The 16,640-nt window shown below is 35.4% G+C and overlaps 1 protein-coding gene across 3 annotated transcripts in view; it reads right to left on the minus strand.

Moving 5' to 3' along the window:
- Positions 1 to 16,640, minus strand: part of LOC137623340 (queuine tRNA-ribosyltransferase accessory subunit 2) — a 257,642-nt gene that overhangs the window by 81,810 nt on the left and 159,192 nt on the right. The window contains exon 1 of one of the 3 annotated variants that reach the window (XM_068354152.1): positions 5,417 to 5,581. The exons of 1 other annotated variant lie outside the window; for it this stretch is intronic. Coding sequence is in view for 1 of the 2 variants with exons in the window: in XM_068354151.1 (XP_068210252.1) it covers positions 5,207 to 5,276 (70 nt within the window). In the remaining variant the exon portion in view is untranslated. Of the gene's footprint in view, positions 1 to 5,206; positions 5,292 to 5,416; positions 5,582 to 16,640 lie in introns of those variants that run through there. One more of the 3 variants, XM_068354151.1, reaches the window with a different exon arrangement.

The raw sequence follows: 16,640 nt of genomic DNA on the forward strand, positions 1-16,640 counted from the left end.
CAAGGGAATATCAGTAGGAGGGGGAACAGCAACTTCCTCATCTAAAGGAACCTTGTCCGATAAAAGCTGAGTCTCAAGCAAGGGAGAGACCTACCGTGGTGGCAATGCTTTACAAGCAGAGTCCACACACACTGGTGCATTAGTAGCGGACCAGGACGCAACGTCATGTAACTGCTTGACAGTCTGTGAACTGTCAACAACTGAACTGTCAACAACAACAGGTGCGTGAGGACGCACAGCGTCCACTCGAGACTGCTTTGACTGCCTAGACTGAGCAGTCAAAACAACTCTAGAATGCGGAGGTTGACGCACAGCGTCAAAACAAGTCAACTCCGATTGTTATCGAACGTCCTGAACGTCAACAGGAGCATCAGCAAGTGGCCTAACGTCCAAATGTGGCTGAAAATCCACACGAGACCGCATCGAGTGTGGTTCTAAACAACCTGACTGACATGACTTAGCTACGCCAACGTCAACAGGATGCACAAAGGAACGTTAGGTTGGCTGAAAGCCAGGATATCGATGAGATAAACGGCTAGACTCAACGGACTAATCGGCAGAATAGTCTTCCATAAGGGAGGCAAGCATATTCTGCATGTCTTGCCGTACAACCCATTAAGGATCAACGGAAATGGTTGCGGTAAGAGACGAGGGTAACGTCTGTGACCGCAACACTTTGCCAACAAAAAAGACTCTCGGAGTCTGTGTTACGTTTTTGTTAGGCGGCGAGCAGTTTTCCGATGACTGCATAGGGTCAGAGCTGTCCTAATGGCTGCAACCAGGACGCTGGACCTGTCCTGAAAGGACTGACTTTCGCTTAAGGGTCTCGAAACCTTGTTACAGGTTTCTTATGCGAAAAGCCTTCGGATGACGAGGAGAAAAACGTCTCTCTCGCCTTATGGTAGGGGAGATCTTGGTAAGATACACCCGATACCATAGAGGGAAACGTCTGTTCGCTGATCAAGGCCTCTCGAACCCATAAGTCGTTCGACATTACTTCTCCCCTGGGCTTGGGAGCTTGCAAGAGGTCCCGGACTAGGTGAACGACAGGCACGAACAGACGAACCCTCGGACGCAACACTGTAACACTTTGCGCAATATCACTTTATCACTACGATTTTCTGTTTTGCACTTATTTCACTGAAATCGAAACTTTTACTGATTTCTACCTGAAGCACGCAATTCTACCCTCATCAAAAGGTAGTAAATGCGAAATCAGGCGTATAATGCAAGCACATTAATACCAGCAAAAAAAAACAGTAAACATCATTTACGATAAAATAAAAAATTCAGTGGTTGGGGAAGAGAATAAACACTAGTTCATTCAAAACTACGTTTTCAATCTCTCACCGTACATTGCCTGGGGACGAGAATAAAACTAAAAACGTTTTATCCTTTCTCCCCGTACAGAGACTAGGGACGAGAGTAACTCGAGAACAACGTTACCCGTTTGAACGGAACGTTTTCTCTCCTCTCTCTCCCTCCGTCTCTATCTCTCTCTCTCTTTCTCTCTTGATTTCGCACCTAAGAGAAGAGCCCAATTACGTTTCGTCAAAAAAACATGTTATTTGACCAAAGGAAAAAACTGAAAGGTTTTTCAATTAAAAAGTTCCTTTAAAATAGAATTTAAAACATTTAAGCTTTGAAAGAAGAATGAACAAAACGTCAGAATCGATTTACTCTTTCTGCAAAGTGAAACCGTGATACACTCTCTCTCTATCGTAACGATAGAGCGCAAATGCGTAGCATAAATAAACTAAACGTTAGTTCATCTTTGAAAACAGTACGAAGACTATTCAAAGAAATTCTTTCATAAAAAATTTCATTTAAAAAGTTTTAAATCCTTAGCTCTTTAAAAGCTATTTACGATTTAAAGGGCTCAACGTTGATTAACTTCGGTTTCCAAGTTAGGACCGCCTACTCTCAGGAAAGGTCGCATATAAACAAAACATTAAAATTTATTTTTATGTTTATTATAAATGGAAAGTTAATCGAAGAGGAAAATCTATAATTAATTTATAACGTGATAAGATAATTACTAAAAGCCTAAACACACTTCCGTCTAAGGGAAGGGTCGGCCATTTAAAAGTCAAAGAAAGTCCATACTCTCTTTGTCACCAAAAATTAAATCTATCCAAAACGAGTTCAAGATTTAAGATGAAGATAAAACACCTGCACTGCGAAAGCTCAAACCAGAATATAGCACTTCACCAAAGATGATGGGAAAAACTCCAGGTTTCAACAGCGAGTAAAGTACGTCTTGTCGACACGTCGACAGAGAGAAAATTGAGTCTTTGTTTACATGGAGCTTGGTATCTGGCCGACAGTTGGCGCTGATAGGCACACCCGCAACCTGTATAGCGATCGCTGGCGAGTTTTTTTGTACAGTTTTTTGTCTGTCGAGCAACAGAGTTGCAGCTATATATTCACCGGCTAAGTTAAATATTTAAAAGGTAGAATTTTCGAGACTGAGTAAGTGTGTCTGGATTGAAAAGGCTGATAAGTTTGTTAAGAAAGTAAGAGATTTCACTAAGCCTAAGACAGTAATAGAGTTGAAAGGATTTCTAGGATTAGGGTATTCTCCAATAATAAACGTCAATTTATCTTTAAATTTCAACAGCGGGTTAATGTACTTCATTGGGGCAAGTGTAAACTTTCATATCAAGTGTCGAACTGATTTTCTTTATGGGGTAGTTGTTTTATTTTGGTCTATACAGTAATACAATGATAAGAAGTGAATTTAATGACTTGTGAAATATTCTGATTTAGTGTAACCTTGCCAGGAGTGAAACTGGTTGGGAAGCAAACACAGGGATGAGAATCAGTCAGAGTAAACTAAGAGGGTCACAAACCCCCTTGTAGGTAAGGATACAGCTCCTAAGTTAGGTTAGGAGGGGAACCTCAAGTTAGGTGGTGTTCTTTTGTTTGTTTCTTTTTTAAAATGTAGCTTGTCACAATTTTTGAAATTTCGGGGTGTATGGCAATGGTCAAACCCCATAACTAACCTTATTTTCAGCCTTATCACAAACTTGTATGGAATAAAAACTGTTCAGAATGCTCTAAATACTCCGGGTACATACATACCACATAGATAGAATTATTTTGAAAATCATCAAAACTGCATTGAAATGTCCAGTATAAGTCAAACATGACCTGTACTTCCTGCAATTCACTGCAGATGATGCTTTGATCAATTCACCACTGCTTTAATAGTGAACTACTGAATTTATCAGCGGCTGCAGTAATTTGAAATGATCCAATCAGACCTCGCTTGAGCAGGCAAATTACTGGAGGGCTTTGATTTTATCCAATCATAGTTCAAGATTTCCAAAATTCGAACAGAGTAATAGAAGCATCAAACGTGGGTTGGAGATGCCCATTCTTAACTTATGAGACACGAAGATAGCAGCGCATCACTCTGAGAGCAAATAAATTTGACCTGATGATTGTGAATTATTTTGTAAATCGATCCATCCATATCTGTTCAAGGTTATGAAGTTTACCAACCAAAAGGAGTTTACGTCTAATTTATATGAGACAGGACTCCTGCGTGATCATTACGGCATTTTTCCAAGGGTAGTGTGGTAAAATGCATCATGTTTACGATGGAAAATCTACGCACAATGGCAAGCCCACGTTTTTTGGTGGTGTTCAAATACTTTGTGCTGAAGATTCCAACTTCAGTAACTTGTGTAATGTAAGTACAACTAAATTTGTTATAGTTAATATATATCATTAGGTGAATGCAATTTGTTGGGATAAGTGTAAACTTTCTTAATAATTGTAAAATTTATTTCATTTACAAAATATATTTCAGGACTGAAATGGGTTGGGAAGCACTCACATGGTAATCCAAGAACATGTCAGTCTAGGTTAATTGGTGTTCGTGTGTAAAAGTTTTGTAATACTGCGGACACAGCTACGAACGACTATAATACAGGAAGGAAAATTCCATTCTCTATGGGCCCAGTAGGCCCTGGCCGCCGATATACATATTCTCCGAAATTTTAACTCTGGTCGGTCCAAGCAAACTACAAAAGCTCCGGATAAGCTTAAGATAAGTCTAGCATGTTAGAGGTTTTATTAGGATAAAACTAAAGTGTACCAGGTAGTCGTCTATAAAGCCTGGCCTAATTGTTGGCTAGAGTAACCTATCTAAATGAACTATTAGGTTCCTTATAGGCCTGTGTAAGTGGGGCCCTAAACCTATCCAGAAATTCAGAAGAAGAAATTGTGGCGAGAAGTGTTTAAATTCATATGAATTAATATAACACAACATCATAATTACTTGAAGTAAGGTGTAAAAAATACACTATATCAAAATAACACAGGAAAAACTTTTCTATTAAAAATATGTTGTTATAAATAGAAAAACTCCCGTTTTCTCAAAAGAAGACTTTTAATTCCGTCACATATAAATAGCTAATATATCCTACGGTAATGGGGGCCACCCAGTGGGAACGTATGTTTTAAGGTGGGAAAAATTTACAGGCAAATCGATAAACAAAGGTAAAACTAACCTTTTTGTCAACATATTCTCTGGGAGGCACAATAAATCCACGAAAAAATAGCCAAGTTTCACGGTAAATATCACAGTACTCCTGGTGTGGTGAATATTTTTTCAAAAGTTAATTGTATTATCCCTCAAAGGTTAAAGTGTCCCAAGTGCATTTCTGGTAAGGATTTATTTGTGATTTACTTTTAGTTTGTTGCCTGGGAAGGTGGTCCAGAGGGCTTGCCCCAGGCTAGGTCACTGACCTGGGAAGGTTTGTGACCTAGGAAGGGTAGTCAGGGGGCTTGGCCCCTGGCTAGGTCTGTGACCTGGGAATGGGAGTCTGGGGGGGGGAGCCTTGCCCCCAGCAAATTGTGACCTGGGTATGGGGGTCAGGGGGGGTTTACCCCAGGGCTACGTCTCTAATCTGGGATGGGGGTGAGGGGGGGACTTGCCTCCAGCAAATTCTGTGACCTGGGAATGGGGGTCAGGGGGCTTGGCCCCTGGCTAGGTCTGTGACTTGGGAATGGGAGTCTGGGGGGGGGGAGCCTTGCCCCCAGCAAATTGTGACCTGGGTATAGGGATCAGGGGGGTTTACCCCAGGGCTACGTCTCTAATCTGGGATGGGGGTGGGGGGGGGGGACTTGCCTCCAGCAAATTCTGTGACCTGGGAATGGGGGTCAGGGGGATTTTACCCAGGGCTACGTCTCTAACCTGAGAATGGGGTCAGGGGAGCTTGCCCCCCCCTAGGTCTTTCGAAATTGATAAATAATCGTTTTATCATATTTTCACACGTCCAAAGTCCCAGGTCACCACCTACAGTATGTTCGTCGCGGGGGGGGGGTGTCGATAGAGGTGGAACGGCTTATTAGCAGAGGAAATAAAGGTCAAATTAGTTTATATATATTTCCAAAAAATACTCACAGCCGTTTAAATTTTTAGTGGAATAAACAGCCTTGTGTTTTAGTTTTGAGAGAATTTAAGAATGTCACGTTTTTTCTTCTTTAAATCAATCCTGAAGTAACCACAGAAGTTAAGAAAATAAGTCTCGTTGTTTACTCAAGTTCAGGTTCACAGGGGGTGAGGTATCGCAGCCTTTGCAACGGCGCCTCCAAAGTTTATCTTCTTATACTGTTTTGTCTTTTCCTCCACATCAGATTTAATACTTTTTTTTTCTTTTCTATATTTGTTTCACTAAATAAAAACAATCCAAATATTTTCTTTAGGTCTTCCTCGTATGGTTGTTGTAGCTCAATTACTTCATTCCTTTCCTTTCTATATTCCTGGCAAAACAACAAAAAAAGTATTAAATCTTCCTCCTCATTTTCACAAAATTACAGTTTACATTCCCCCCATTGTGTCTATTTACAATATTTAGTTTTAACGTATTAGTTCTTGCTCTAAAAATATCACTGAAGCAAATGTATTGTTATAAAATAGTTCCTCTTTAATTTCTTTCTTCCACGATCTATACATTTCTAAGCTCACATTACTTTCAATTTCTTCTTTCCACTTTCCAGTATCCCACTTTCTGGTTTCCAACTTTACTTCTGCCTTGCTCATTCTTCTTTTCTGTCTTATGCCCATTTAATTCTTAACTACTTTGCAGTTGTTTCCACCAGAAGGAGCAGGAGCACGTTTATTTATACTTTTACAACGGTCATTCGATAAATTCGTATTGTTTCGTATTACTAATAGATTGTAGTTTGCCTTTGCAAACCCCTTTCGTCATCTTTCGCTAGTTGAAAGAAATGTAAACCTTTTTATTTTGTCGTTTGGATAAATATATATTTTCTGCTTCGCTAACAGTAATGATAATGATAAATTCGTATTGTTTCGTATTATTAATAGATTGTAGTTTGCCTTTGCTAACATTTTTCGTCATTTTTCGCTAGTTGAAACGAATGTAAACCCTTTTTATTTGTTGTTTGGATAAATATATATTTTCTGCTTCGCTAACAGTAATGATAATGATATGCATATTGACTTAGTTAATTCTGATACCGTAACATATAGAACACCTTCAATACAGGATAATAAGACATGTGTATCAAGAGCCAGTAAGTACTCCACATTGGTGCATCCTTGCAGAAACAAGATTATGGCCAGTGTCTTGCAGAACAAAATATAAGGAAATAATGCTCTTACATCACATCATAAACTCTTATGAAGAGACTAGTCTGGGAGATAATTGAGGATCAATTTTAAATTAAATAATCCTTATGGAAAGTTTTGAAGAAATTTGTTATAAATATGGAAATAGAAGAAATAAAAAATAGGGCAAAGGGCCCAGGAAAAAAAATCAAGAAAAGAATTACGGAAAAGATAGAGGAAAGTATTGAAGTAATGAGGAAACCAGCTAGGGGCTAGACGCACCGTCAAAAAGCCCCTGTCCGGAGAGAAGCTCCGGGCAATCGAAAGAAGAAGAAGAAGGTGAAAATTGAGATTCGTTGAAGGAAATGGCCCACAGTCTTATATCAAAGAAATTTATATGGATAAGGCAATCCTTGTAATGAAAGCAAGGTTAAATATACTTAAGCCAACACCAAATTTCAGGGGAAAATACACATATCCTAGTTCCTGGTTCCCAATTGCTCATTCCGCAAAATAAGTTTGCAGGCACTCTAGGTGCAAAGCTTCTAAGCTCATTCTTGTTATTGTAATTAAGCTTATTTTACCTGTACCACAAATACATAAGTAATGAAATTCTCAGTCTTTATTTTTCACCCATTCTACCTTAAAATCAGTTAGAATTACACATTTCTATCATCAGTTTTGGCAAGCTATTGTGGTCATTTTGGATTCTTTAAATTCTTCTTTCATACGCATTGCCAGGCCTGTAAATGCGACACAGATCCCTGCTAGGATTTGGCAACATATCTACGATTATGTCAAGTTTCATCACCTGTCATAATTTTTGGCATGAAAATAAATGTTCTGTAGAAGTAAATTCATCTTTGCAAAGGTCACGCAAATCATCTGAAATTTGCTTTTAAATTGAGCATTTTTGATATTGACTTCATTACAAGCACTGCCTTGTCCAGACCATTTCTCTGATATAAGGCTGTGGGCCATTTCCTTCAATATATCTCAATTTTTTCATACCTTTACTTCAATATTTTCTTTTTTTCCTCAATTCTTTTCTTGATTTCTTTTTTTCCTGGATCCTTTCCCCCCAGCTTCTTATTTCTTCAACTTCCATCCCATATTTATAAGAGATTTCTTCTATGCTGATACTCCAGCACTTTCCATAAGGGTTCTTCAACTGATCCTCAATTATCTCTCTTACTAGTCTCTTTTCATCTGAGTATATGATGTTATGGAAGAGCATTGATTTTTTATATTCTATTCTGCAAGACATAGGCCATATTCCTGTTTCTGCAAGGATGCCCCAATATGGAGTACTTGCAAGTTCTTACGTATTTCTTATTATCCTATATTGAAGGTTTTCCAGATCTTTCATACCCTTATCTCTTATATCACCTCAGGTCTTCACATTAGCAAATATTGTTGGTACTATTACTGTTTTATATATTTTCTTTCTCACTTCCAATGTCATTTTCCTACTTTTCTCATGTCTCCATATTTTCGTATTTCTTCGGTCATATATGCGACACTCTGTTTTTTTTTTTACTCATACTCAATTCTATGCTTCCCTTTTCAGTGTACCATTCACCCAGATACTTATATTGTTTAACTAAACTTACTGGTCCATTCTTCACTTTTTTTTAATCTCCTCTTCTTTCTTATTCTTTTCGTTAATTATTAATACACCTATTTTTCGTGGATTGGTGCTGATTGTGAACTTCTTTGAGATCTCCAAACTATGACAATTACCTATAGCACATTCTATTCGTTCATTCCCTCCAGTGGGAAACATAATTTCACCTACAAATACAAATGATTCAATTTCAATATTCCTTATCAACATCATATTTTTTTTCTACTAATGCTATTCACTTTGTCAGTCACGATACTGCATAGCTTGGGTCCATATATAGTTTAGATACTACTGCTAGAAAGTTATGGGGTCCTTTGACTGGCCAGAAAGTACTACATTGAATCCTTCTCTCTGGTTACGGTTAATTTTCCCTTTGCCTACAAACACACCGAATAGTCTGACATATTCTTTACATATTCTCCTCTGTCCTCATACACCTGACAACATTGAGATTACCAAACAATTCTTCTTCACCCAAGGGGTTAACTGCTGCACTGTAATTGCTTAGTGGCCATTTTCCTCTTGATAAGGGTGGAAGAGACTCTCTATAGCTATGGTAAGCAGCTCTTCTCGGAGAAGGACACTCCAAAATCAAACCATTGTTCTCTAGCCTTGGATAGTGCCACGGCCTCTGTACCATGGTCTTCCACTGTCTTGAGTTAGAGTTCTCTTGCTTGAGGATACACTCGAGTACACTATCTCATTTCTCTTCCCTTTTTTTGTTAAAGTTCTTATAGTTTATATAGAAGATATTCATTTTAATGTTACTGTTCTTGAAATATTTCATTTGTCCTTGTTTCCTTTTCTCACTGGGCTATTTTCTCTGTTGGAGCCCCTGGACTTATAGCATCCGGCTTAACCAACTAGGGTTGTAGCTTAGCAATTAATAGTAATAGTAATAGTTTCCTGTTGTACCTGCTCTATCATTTTTCCCATTTCTTTAATGCAATCCTTCGGGTCTAGCTTATCGAAGCTCTTATATGCATCACAAAACCATACATATGTTGGTCCTCCCAAATAGGCATCATAGTCGATTACTGCACTCAGTGTTAGCAGATGATCGGCCGACGACCTTCCTTCAATGCCTCCACACTGGAATCTACTCATCTCTTTCTTGAATTGGTTCTTTGATTTTTCCCATGTTTACTTTCTCAAATATGTTGCTACTTATGCTTGTGATAAATATTCCTTTTTATTTTCTAATTCCATTTCATTTCCCTTTTTTGTGGATTGTGTGTATCCACATCTCTTCCCACTCTTTAGGGATACATATCCTTTCGTCTATTTCTGTTAGGATTAACGTTAGATTTTCCGCTATTTCTTTTTCCATCATTTTTAACATAAAATTGATAAATCCTTGCCTGTCCAGTGTGTACTCGTCTTTCACACTTTTAACAATGGCTTCTACTCCTTGATAACTTACTTGTTCTTCTTTGCTGGATCTTGAACAAACTAAAACTAGAAACAAATGTTAACACAAGACACATGAGTGACAAACATTAAGCTATCTGAACCAAGAACAAATAGTAAATTTGGTGAAAGGGCTTTTAGCTACTGTGCGCCTAGACATTATAATAAACTGCCAACTGAAATGAAGGACCTAAAGGGAGCAATTGAATTTAAGAAGAAACTAAAGACATTACTTTTCACAAGATCATATGATTTGGAAGATGCTACAATCAAAGAATTGTATAAGTTATAATGAAAATGTTTCGTTAGATGCTTGATATGGACCCGCCCGAGTAGTTCACTCGACTTCAGTGGAGGGTTGGATTTAAACCCAAAACAAGTAAACAAATCTCTGTAGAATCGCTCATATTCTTTCTTTATTTCTTAAACTTCCTCTATTATTCCTCAATCCTTTCCTCTGATGGCTGTACAGATACTGGGGTTTTTCCCCATCAACTTTCGTCTTGAATTCCCAGAAAATTTGTTCACCCTTAAGCTTTGATCTCCCAGACTTCCTTGATTATTCTTAAACTTTCCTCTTTTTGTTTCTCTTCTCGTATGTATGAGTCTACGAGGTTCTCCTGTAGTTTAGTTCTTCTCTTGAACTCATTGTTTTCCTTTCCAAGATTACTCCATTTTTTCTTTATGATTCTTTCAAGTTTCATTAATTTCCTTAATTCTTTGGACTTCTTGTTTTTTTCTGTTTGTCTGTTTAATACTACATTTTATCATTATTTCTTACCCATTTTCTTGCCATTTTTAATATTTTAATCATATGTCACCTTTTTCTTTGGCAATCTTTACTTTATTAGTTTTTTTTCTTATCTTTGTGGACTTTCAAATGGTTCAAGACTATTTTGTATCGGACTTTTTTCTTTCTTTCTTATTTAAGATCAACCAATTCATTTCTAGTAAGATGCCACAGTGATTATTATTATTGTTGAAAAGCAGGATGCTATAAGCCCAAGGGCTCCAATAGAGAAAATAGCCCAGTGAGGAAAGGAAATAATGAAAATCTACCAGAAGTTTAATAATAGGTCAGACTATTATTCGGTGTATGTGCAAGCAAAGGGAAAATTTTCTCTTTTTCCTGAGCATTACAAAGTGAAGCTGAAACTTTAGATACTGCTAACGGCCGAGTGAACATTCACTTGAAAGGCCAAAACCCTAGCATCTAAAGAGCAATAGGCCTACTACAATAACACGTGATTGCACTTATCTTAGTTTACATTTTGCTTCGAAAATAATTATCACCTGCAAACCACTACATCACTGTAATTACTGTATTCAGCTTTCATATCTGATGAGTCTTAGCGAGAGAAACGTGAAGAAGTTTGTGGTTAGATTTCCTTTTGGTTCGAATGTAAGTGAAAGAGATGAGCAACAGATTTGGATGTGGGGCAGCGGTGGCGTTCTTTATAATTAACATGGTTTCCGATGCACGCTTCGGTGAATTTCAGGCATCTAGGAAATAACAACAGCAAAGTGGGATAAGTATGCGTTTATGTGTACAAATATATCTATCTGTACGCCGTGAAGAGGGCCAATGTGTGTGGGGCAATATATATAGTAATCTATTTTTATTTCCTTTACTTCTTTTATGGGCCTTTTTGAAGAGAAACGTTGAACTGCTCAGTTAAAGTTGATGTAATATATATATATATATATATATATATATATATATATATATATATATATATATATATATATATATATATATATATATATATATATATATATATATATATTCTTACGAAACTAGTCTAGTGTAGAGTAAACAATTTATTTATGTAATTCATATGTGTATTTATGAGGTGCATAGCCAGCTCATAAGGTGAGTTCCTCTCATATAGGCATAAGTTTTGTATGTAATTTATGTAAGACTTTCGTCGTTAATTTCATTGTATTCTTCATTCAAGTCAGTATATGTATATTTACGATATTTTTAAGAATCAACTTTTTATTTCACGTATTTTGTTACAAAGTCTTACGTAATATGTTTAAGAGTGCTATATGACCTTATGAGGTAGGAATGAGGGCTTGTGTAATTTTTTTTTTTTTTATGTTTTTCATGAGGATGTGCATCATGTTTGTAAGAAAATAAGCAATTCTTATGTTTGTCATATGTTTTGGAAGGTTCTCAAAAACCCCAGCGTTAGGATTAATTTTTTTTGTTTTATTCAGAGAACGGAGATGGGCGGAACTACTGAGAGGGGGTTACTTGCAAGCAAGGTTTGATTCTCCTGTTCGATGTGTGGTAGTTGGTAACTCTGGCATTGCTAAAGCCAGCCCCCAAGCTTCTAGACTCCTAACCTAGAAGAATCTAGAAGTTATCAAGTTCATATATATGCACCCCAGGGATGCATACCAGTAGATAGAGATTCCCAGCCTTAAGTCATACGCCATTGACCCTCTCTCTCTCTCTCACATGCCACTCGAACAAGATTGGTGTATTTTTTAAAACTATTCAGTGATTGTGAAATCTCACAAGTTGTGGTGTGACGTGTTTTTGTAAACATGGTCAGTATTTCATGAAAAATTATCTTGGAGATTTTTGTAACTGGCCCTAGATACTTAAGTAAAAACGTGAGGTATGATGGTATCGCTATTTGGTTAAACGTTGCGTGAGCTAAAAACTAGTAAGTTTATTAGTTACTTTTTGCAATTTCTTTAAGAGTTTAATCCTTAGAGTGTTAAAGGTTAACTATTTTCATTAGTTATCAAGACTAAATTTGTGTAATATTTAATTTTCAGTGAAACGGGTGATTAGATAACTTTCGGAGAGTAATAATTTCTTTCGTCTTAGTCTAAGTTTTGTTCAGACTTGATATTTGGAGCTATTTATTTTTCATGTAAATTCTTTCAAAGTGTAATTTTTATAGAATATATTTATTATTGTAAAGAGTGTATTATTTCGATCACCAGTATTTTTCACAGAAATTTCCTGCATCCCTGTTAAAGAATCGAAGTAAGAGGTTGTTTTTAACAGTCATTAATAATAATTACCGTTTTGTTTTGAGTGAACTTTATAGAACTTTGGATATTCATTGTTTTTATATATTACCGTCTGGGAGTTACATAATTTTCTCAGAGTTTGGGTATTATTCAAATATAACAGATATATGTATTTATATATATAGATTATAAATACATTATATACATTATATATATATATATATATATATATATATATATATATATATATGCATATATATATATATATATATATATATATATATATATATATATATATATATATATACATATATATAATATATATATATATATATATATATATATATATATGTATATACTGTACATACACACATATATGTATATATACATATATATAAATATATGTATAGATATATATATATATATATATATATATATATATATATATATATATATATATATATATATATATATATATAGATATATAATATATATATATATATAATATATATATATATATATATATATATATATATATATATATATATATATATATATATATATATGGGTGTGTGTGTAAATATAAATAAATAAATATATATATATATATATATATATATATATATATATATATATATATATATGAGACTTGACTGATTGCAATACCGTAGTTACAAAGGCATCACACTAACATCAGTTGTCATGAAGATATATAGTATGCTTATTCTAAAGAGACTGGAGAGAAAGATTGATGAAAAGCTGAGAGAAGAACAAGCAGGATTTCAAAAAGGAATAAGTTGTACTGAACAAGTGTTCATTTCAAAACATGTACAGCAATGTGTAAAATATAAAAATTCATTTTTGATGGTATTTGTGGACTATGAAAAAGTCTTTGATAGTGAGCACCAACCAATTTTGTGGATAGCCCTGGATTATTATGCAATTCCTCTTAGGTATGTAAATGTGATTAAGCCTGTTCATAAGCATAGCAAGTGCAATGTTAATGTTAGTGGAGTCCCATAAAATGGATTTCCAGTGAACAGTGGAGTACTCCAAGGGAATGTGTTGTCACCTATGTTGTTTATCCTCATGGATTTTGTAATGGGTCTAACAGTTGGAGGTGATGGAGAAGGATTGGACTGGATTGGTAATAGGAAATCATTGGATCTAAAGTATGCTGATGATGCTGATCTTATTAGCATAACACCACAGGATTTGCACTGCTTATCAGAATGCAGGAAATATGACACGAGGTTGGGCTGAAGATAAAAAGAAGAAAGACAGAGATGATGAGAACGGAATATGCAATGGAAGATGAAATATCAATGGGAAGAGAAAGGATTAATGAGGTAGAATCCTTTAAGTATACGAGAACTATGATCTCTAATACAGGGTCATTAGAATAGGAATTTAGGGAAATATTGAAAAAAAGGAAATCAGACAATGCCCAGGTTAAGTAAAATTTGGAAATCAAATCGCCTGAAATTACCTATAGAAATCAGACTATACAATAGTTTAGTGAGGTTTGCATTACTCTATGGACAAGAGTCGTGGTATGAAAATGAAACAACCTCCAACAGATTTAGCAGATTTGAGAATGGAGCCCTCAGAAGAATGTTGAGAGTTAAATGGCAGGACATGATCAGAAATGAAACTATAAGAGAGATTACCCAAGTGCCATATGTGGATGAGATCCTGGTGAGTGGTAGATGGAGATGTTTTGCGCATGCTCCTCGCACTCCAAGAGAGATTGGTTCACCAAATGTTTACCCGAGCTCCACGGGGCACTAGGAGAGTTGGAAGACCAAGGCCTACATGGCTGAGAACTAAGCATGAAGTGGTAGATTATGAGTGGGGAAGTTTTGAATTAAAAGCTGAAGACAGAGATGACTGGCGAAATTTAACTGAGGCCCTTTACGTCAATAGGCATAGGAGGAGATGATGATGATGATGCTGATATATATATATATATATATATATATATATATATATATATATATATATATATATATATGTGTGTGTGTGTGTGTGTGTGTGTGTGTGTTTATTATGGCTGGCGAATTACATACACTCCCAAGCTCCAAATTCACTTGTTTATATTAACACTTGAAAGATACTATCCGAGCTCTGAGAATATATGCAACTCCCAGACGGCAATACATATAAACACTGAATATCCAAAGGTGTCTTACGTTACACTCAAAACAAAACTGGGTGATTAAATATGTAAACTCTTAAAAAACAACCTCTTACTTCAGTTCTTAGTCAGGGATTACGAGCAAAGCATTGATAGAAAAAATTGGTGATCAAAGTAATACGCACTTTACAAAAATAAATATATGCTATAAAAAGTTAACAATAATACAGAAGAATCAATACCAAAATTAAATCACTCAAAATATTAAATCTTAACAAAACCTTAGACTAAGACAAATAGATGTTACACTTTGAAAATTATACAATCACTTGTTTCACTGGAATTAATTCATGAAAATATTTAATTTTGATAATTGATGAAAAGACTTAACACTTTAACACTCTAATGAACATACAATACTGAAATTTACATATATGTAACTGTTACACTTAACGTCTTTTGGTTCACACAAGGTTCAGAACAGTTAAGCAAAACGAATACTCTTCACTGTTTACCCTAAATCTCACAGGGATAGTTACAAAATCTATGTTAAAGTACTTACATTTACACACTACACTTGAATTAACGTCCCCCCCAAAAAATCATCAACGTTTGAACAACACTATATGCAATATACATTGGTTAAAAACTTATTCACGTTTGAAAAGGACACACACTCGAAATGAGAGAGGGCAGGCAAACTTTGGCTCTCTCAAAGGGATAGGCTGGATCTCTTCTGCTACTTATGAATTCCTAGGATATTATATATATATATATATATATATATATATATATATATATATATATATATATATATATATATATATATATATATATATATATATATATATATATATATACATATTTGGTTATTCTAGATCCTTCCAGGACATGGTCTGGAAGGTTGGGGGTAGGCTTATAGTGCCAAAGTTGCCAACTAGTCAAGTAGTAGACAAGTTCCAATGTACATGGCGAAACAATAAAAAAAAAAAAAAAAGAGTAAACTTAGTCAAGAATTTCCTCGTATTTTCTAACCACATGGGAAACATGACTAAATCCCTCGTGCTCATACAGCATACTTTAGCATCACATAAGACTTCGTAAGCAAAACTACGTGAAAATAAAAAGTTAATTTTTAGAAATAACGTAAATTTACATATACTGAATTGAATGAAAATAAAATTATGAATGACGAAAGTCTTATGTAATTTAGGTACATTACTTAAACCTACATGAGTGGAACTCACCTTACAAGCTGGCTATACATCTAATAAATACACAAATGAAATACGTGAATTAAATATTTACTCTTATGCAAGACAGGCTTCGTAAGTATCGTAAGTATATATATATATATATATATATATATATATATATATATATATATATATATATATATATATATATTTATCATCAGCTACTATTAGTTTGCTGCAAAACAAAGGCCCCATACAAGTCTCTCCACTCGCATCTGTTCATGGTCTCTCTAAGCCAGTCTACACCCGCAAACCTTCGTAGTTCGTCAATCCATCGTCTTCTCTTCCTTCACCTAACTCCTTTCCAATCTCTAGGTACCCATTCTGTTATTATCTGTCATTTTTATTATGTCATGCCACAAATGTCCATTTCTTTTTCTTACATGTTAGAATATCATCTACTTTAGTTAGCTCGCGTATCCATTTAGCTCTTTTTCTGTCTCTTAGAGTTATTCTCATCACAATTCTTTCCATAGCTCTGAGTTGTAACTAGATTATGTTCTAAGGCTTTAGTAAGGCTCCAAGATTCTCTCTCTCTCTCTCTCTCTCTCTCTCTCTCTCTCTCTCTCTCTCTCTCTCTCTCTCTCTCTCTCTCTCTCTCTCTCTCATATATATATATATATATGTATG

Source organism: Palaemon carinicauda, chromosome 30 (genome assembly GCF_036898095.1).
Source record: "Palaemon carinicauda isolate YSFRI2023 chromosome 30, ASM3689809v2, whole genome shotgun sequence".
Lineage (NCBI taxonomy): Eukaryota > Metazoa > Arthropoda > Malacostraca > Decapoda > Palaemonidae > Palaemon > Palaemon carinicauda.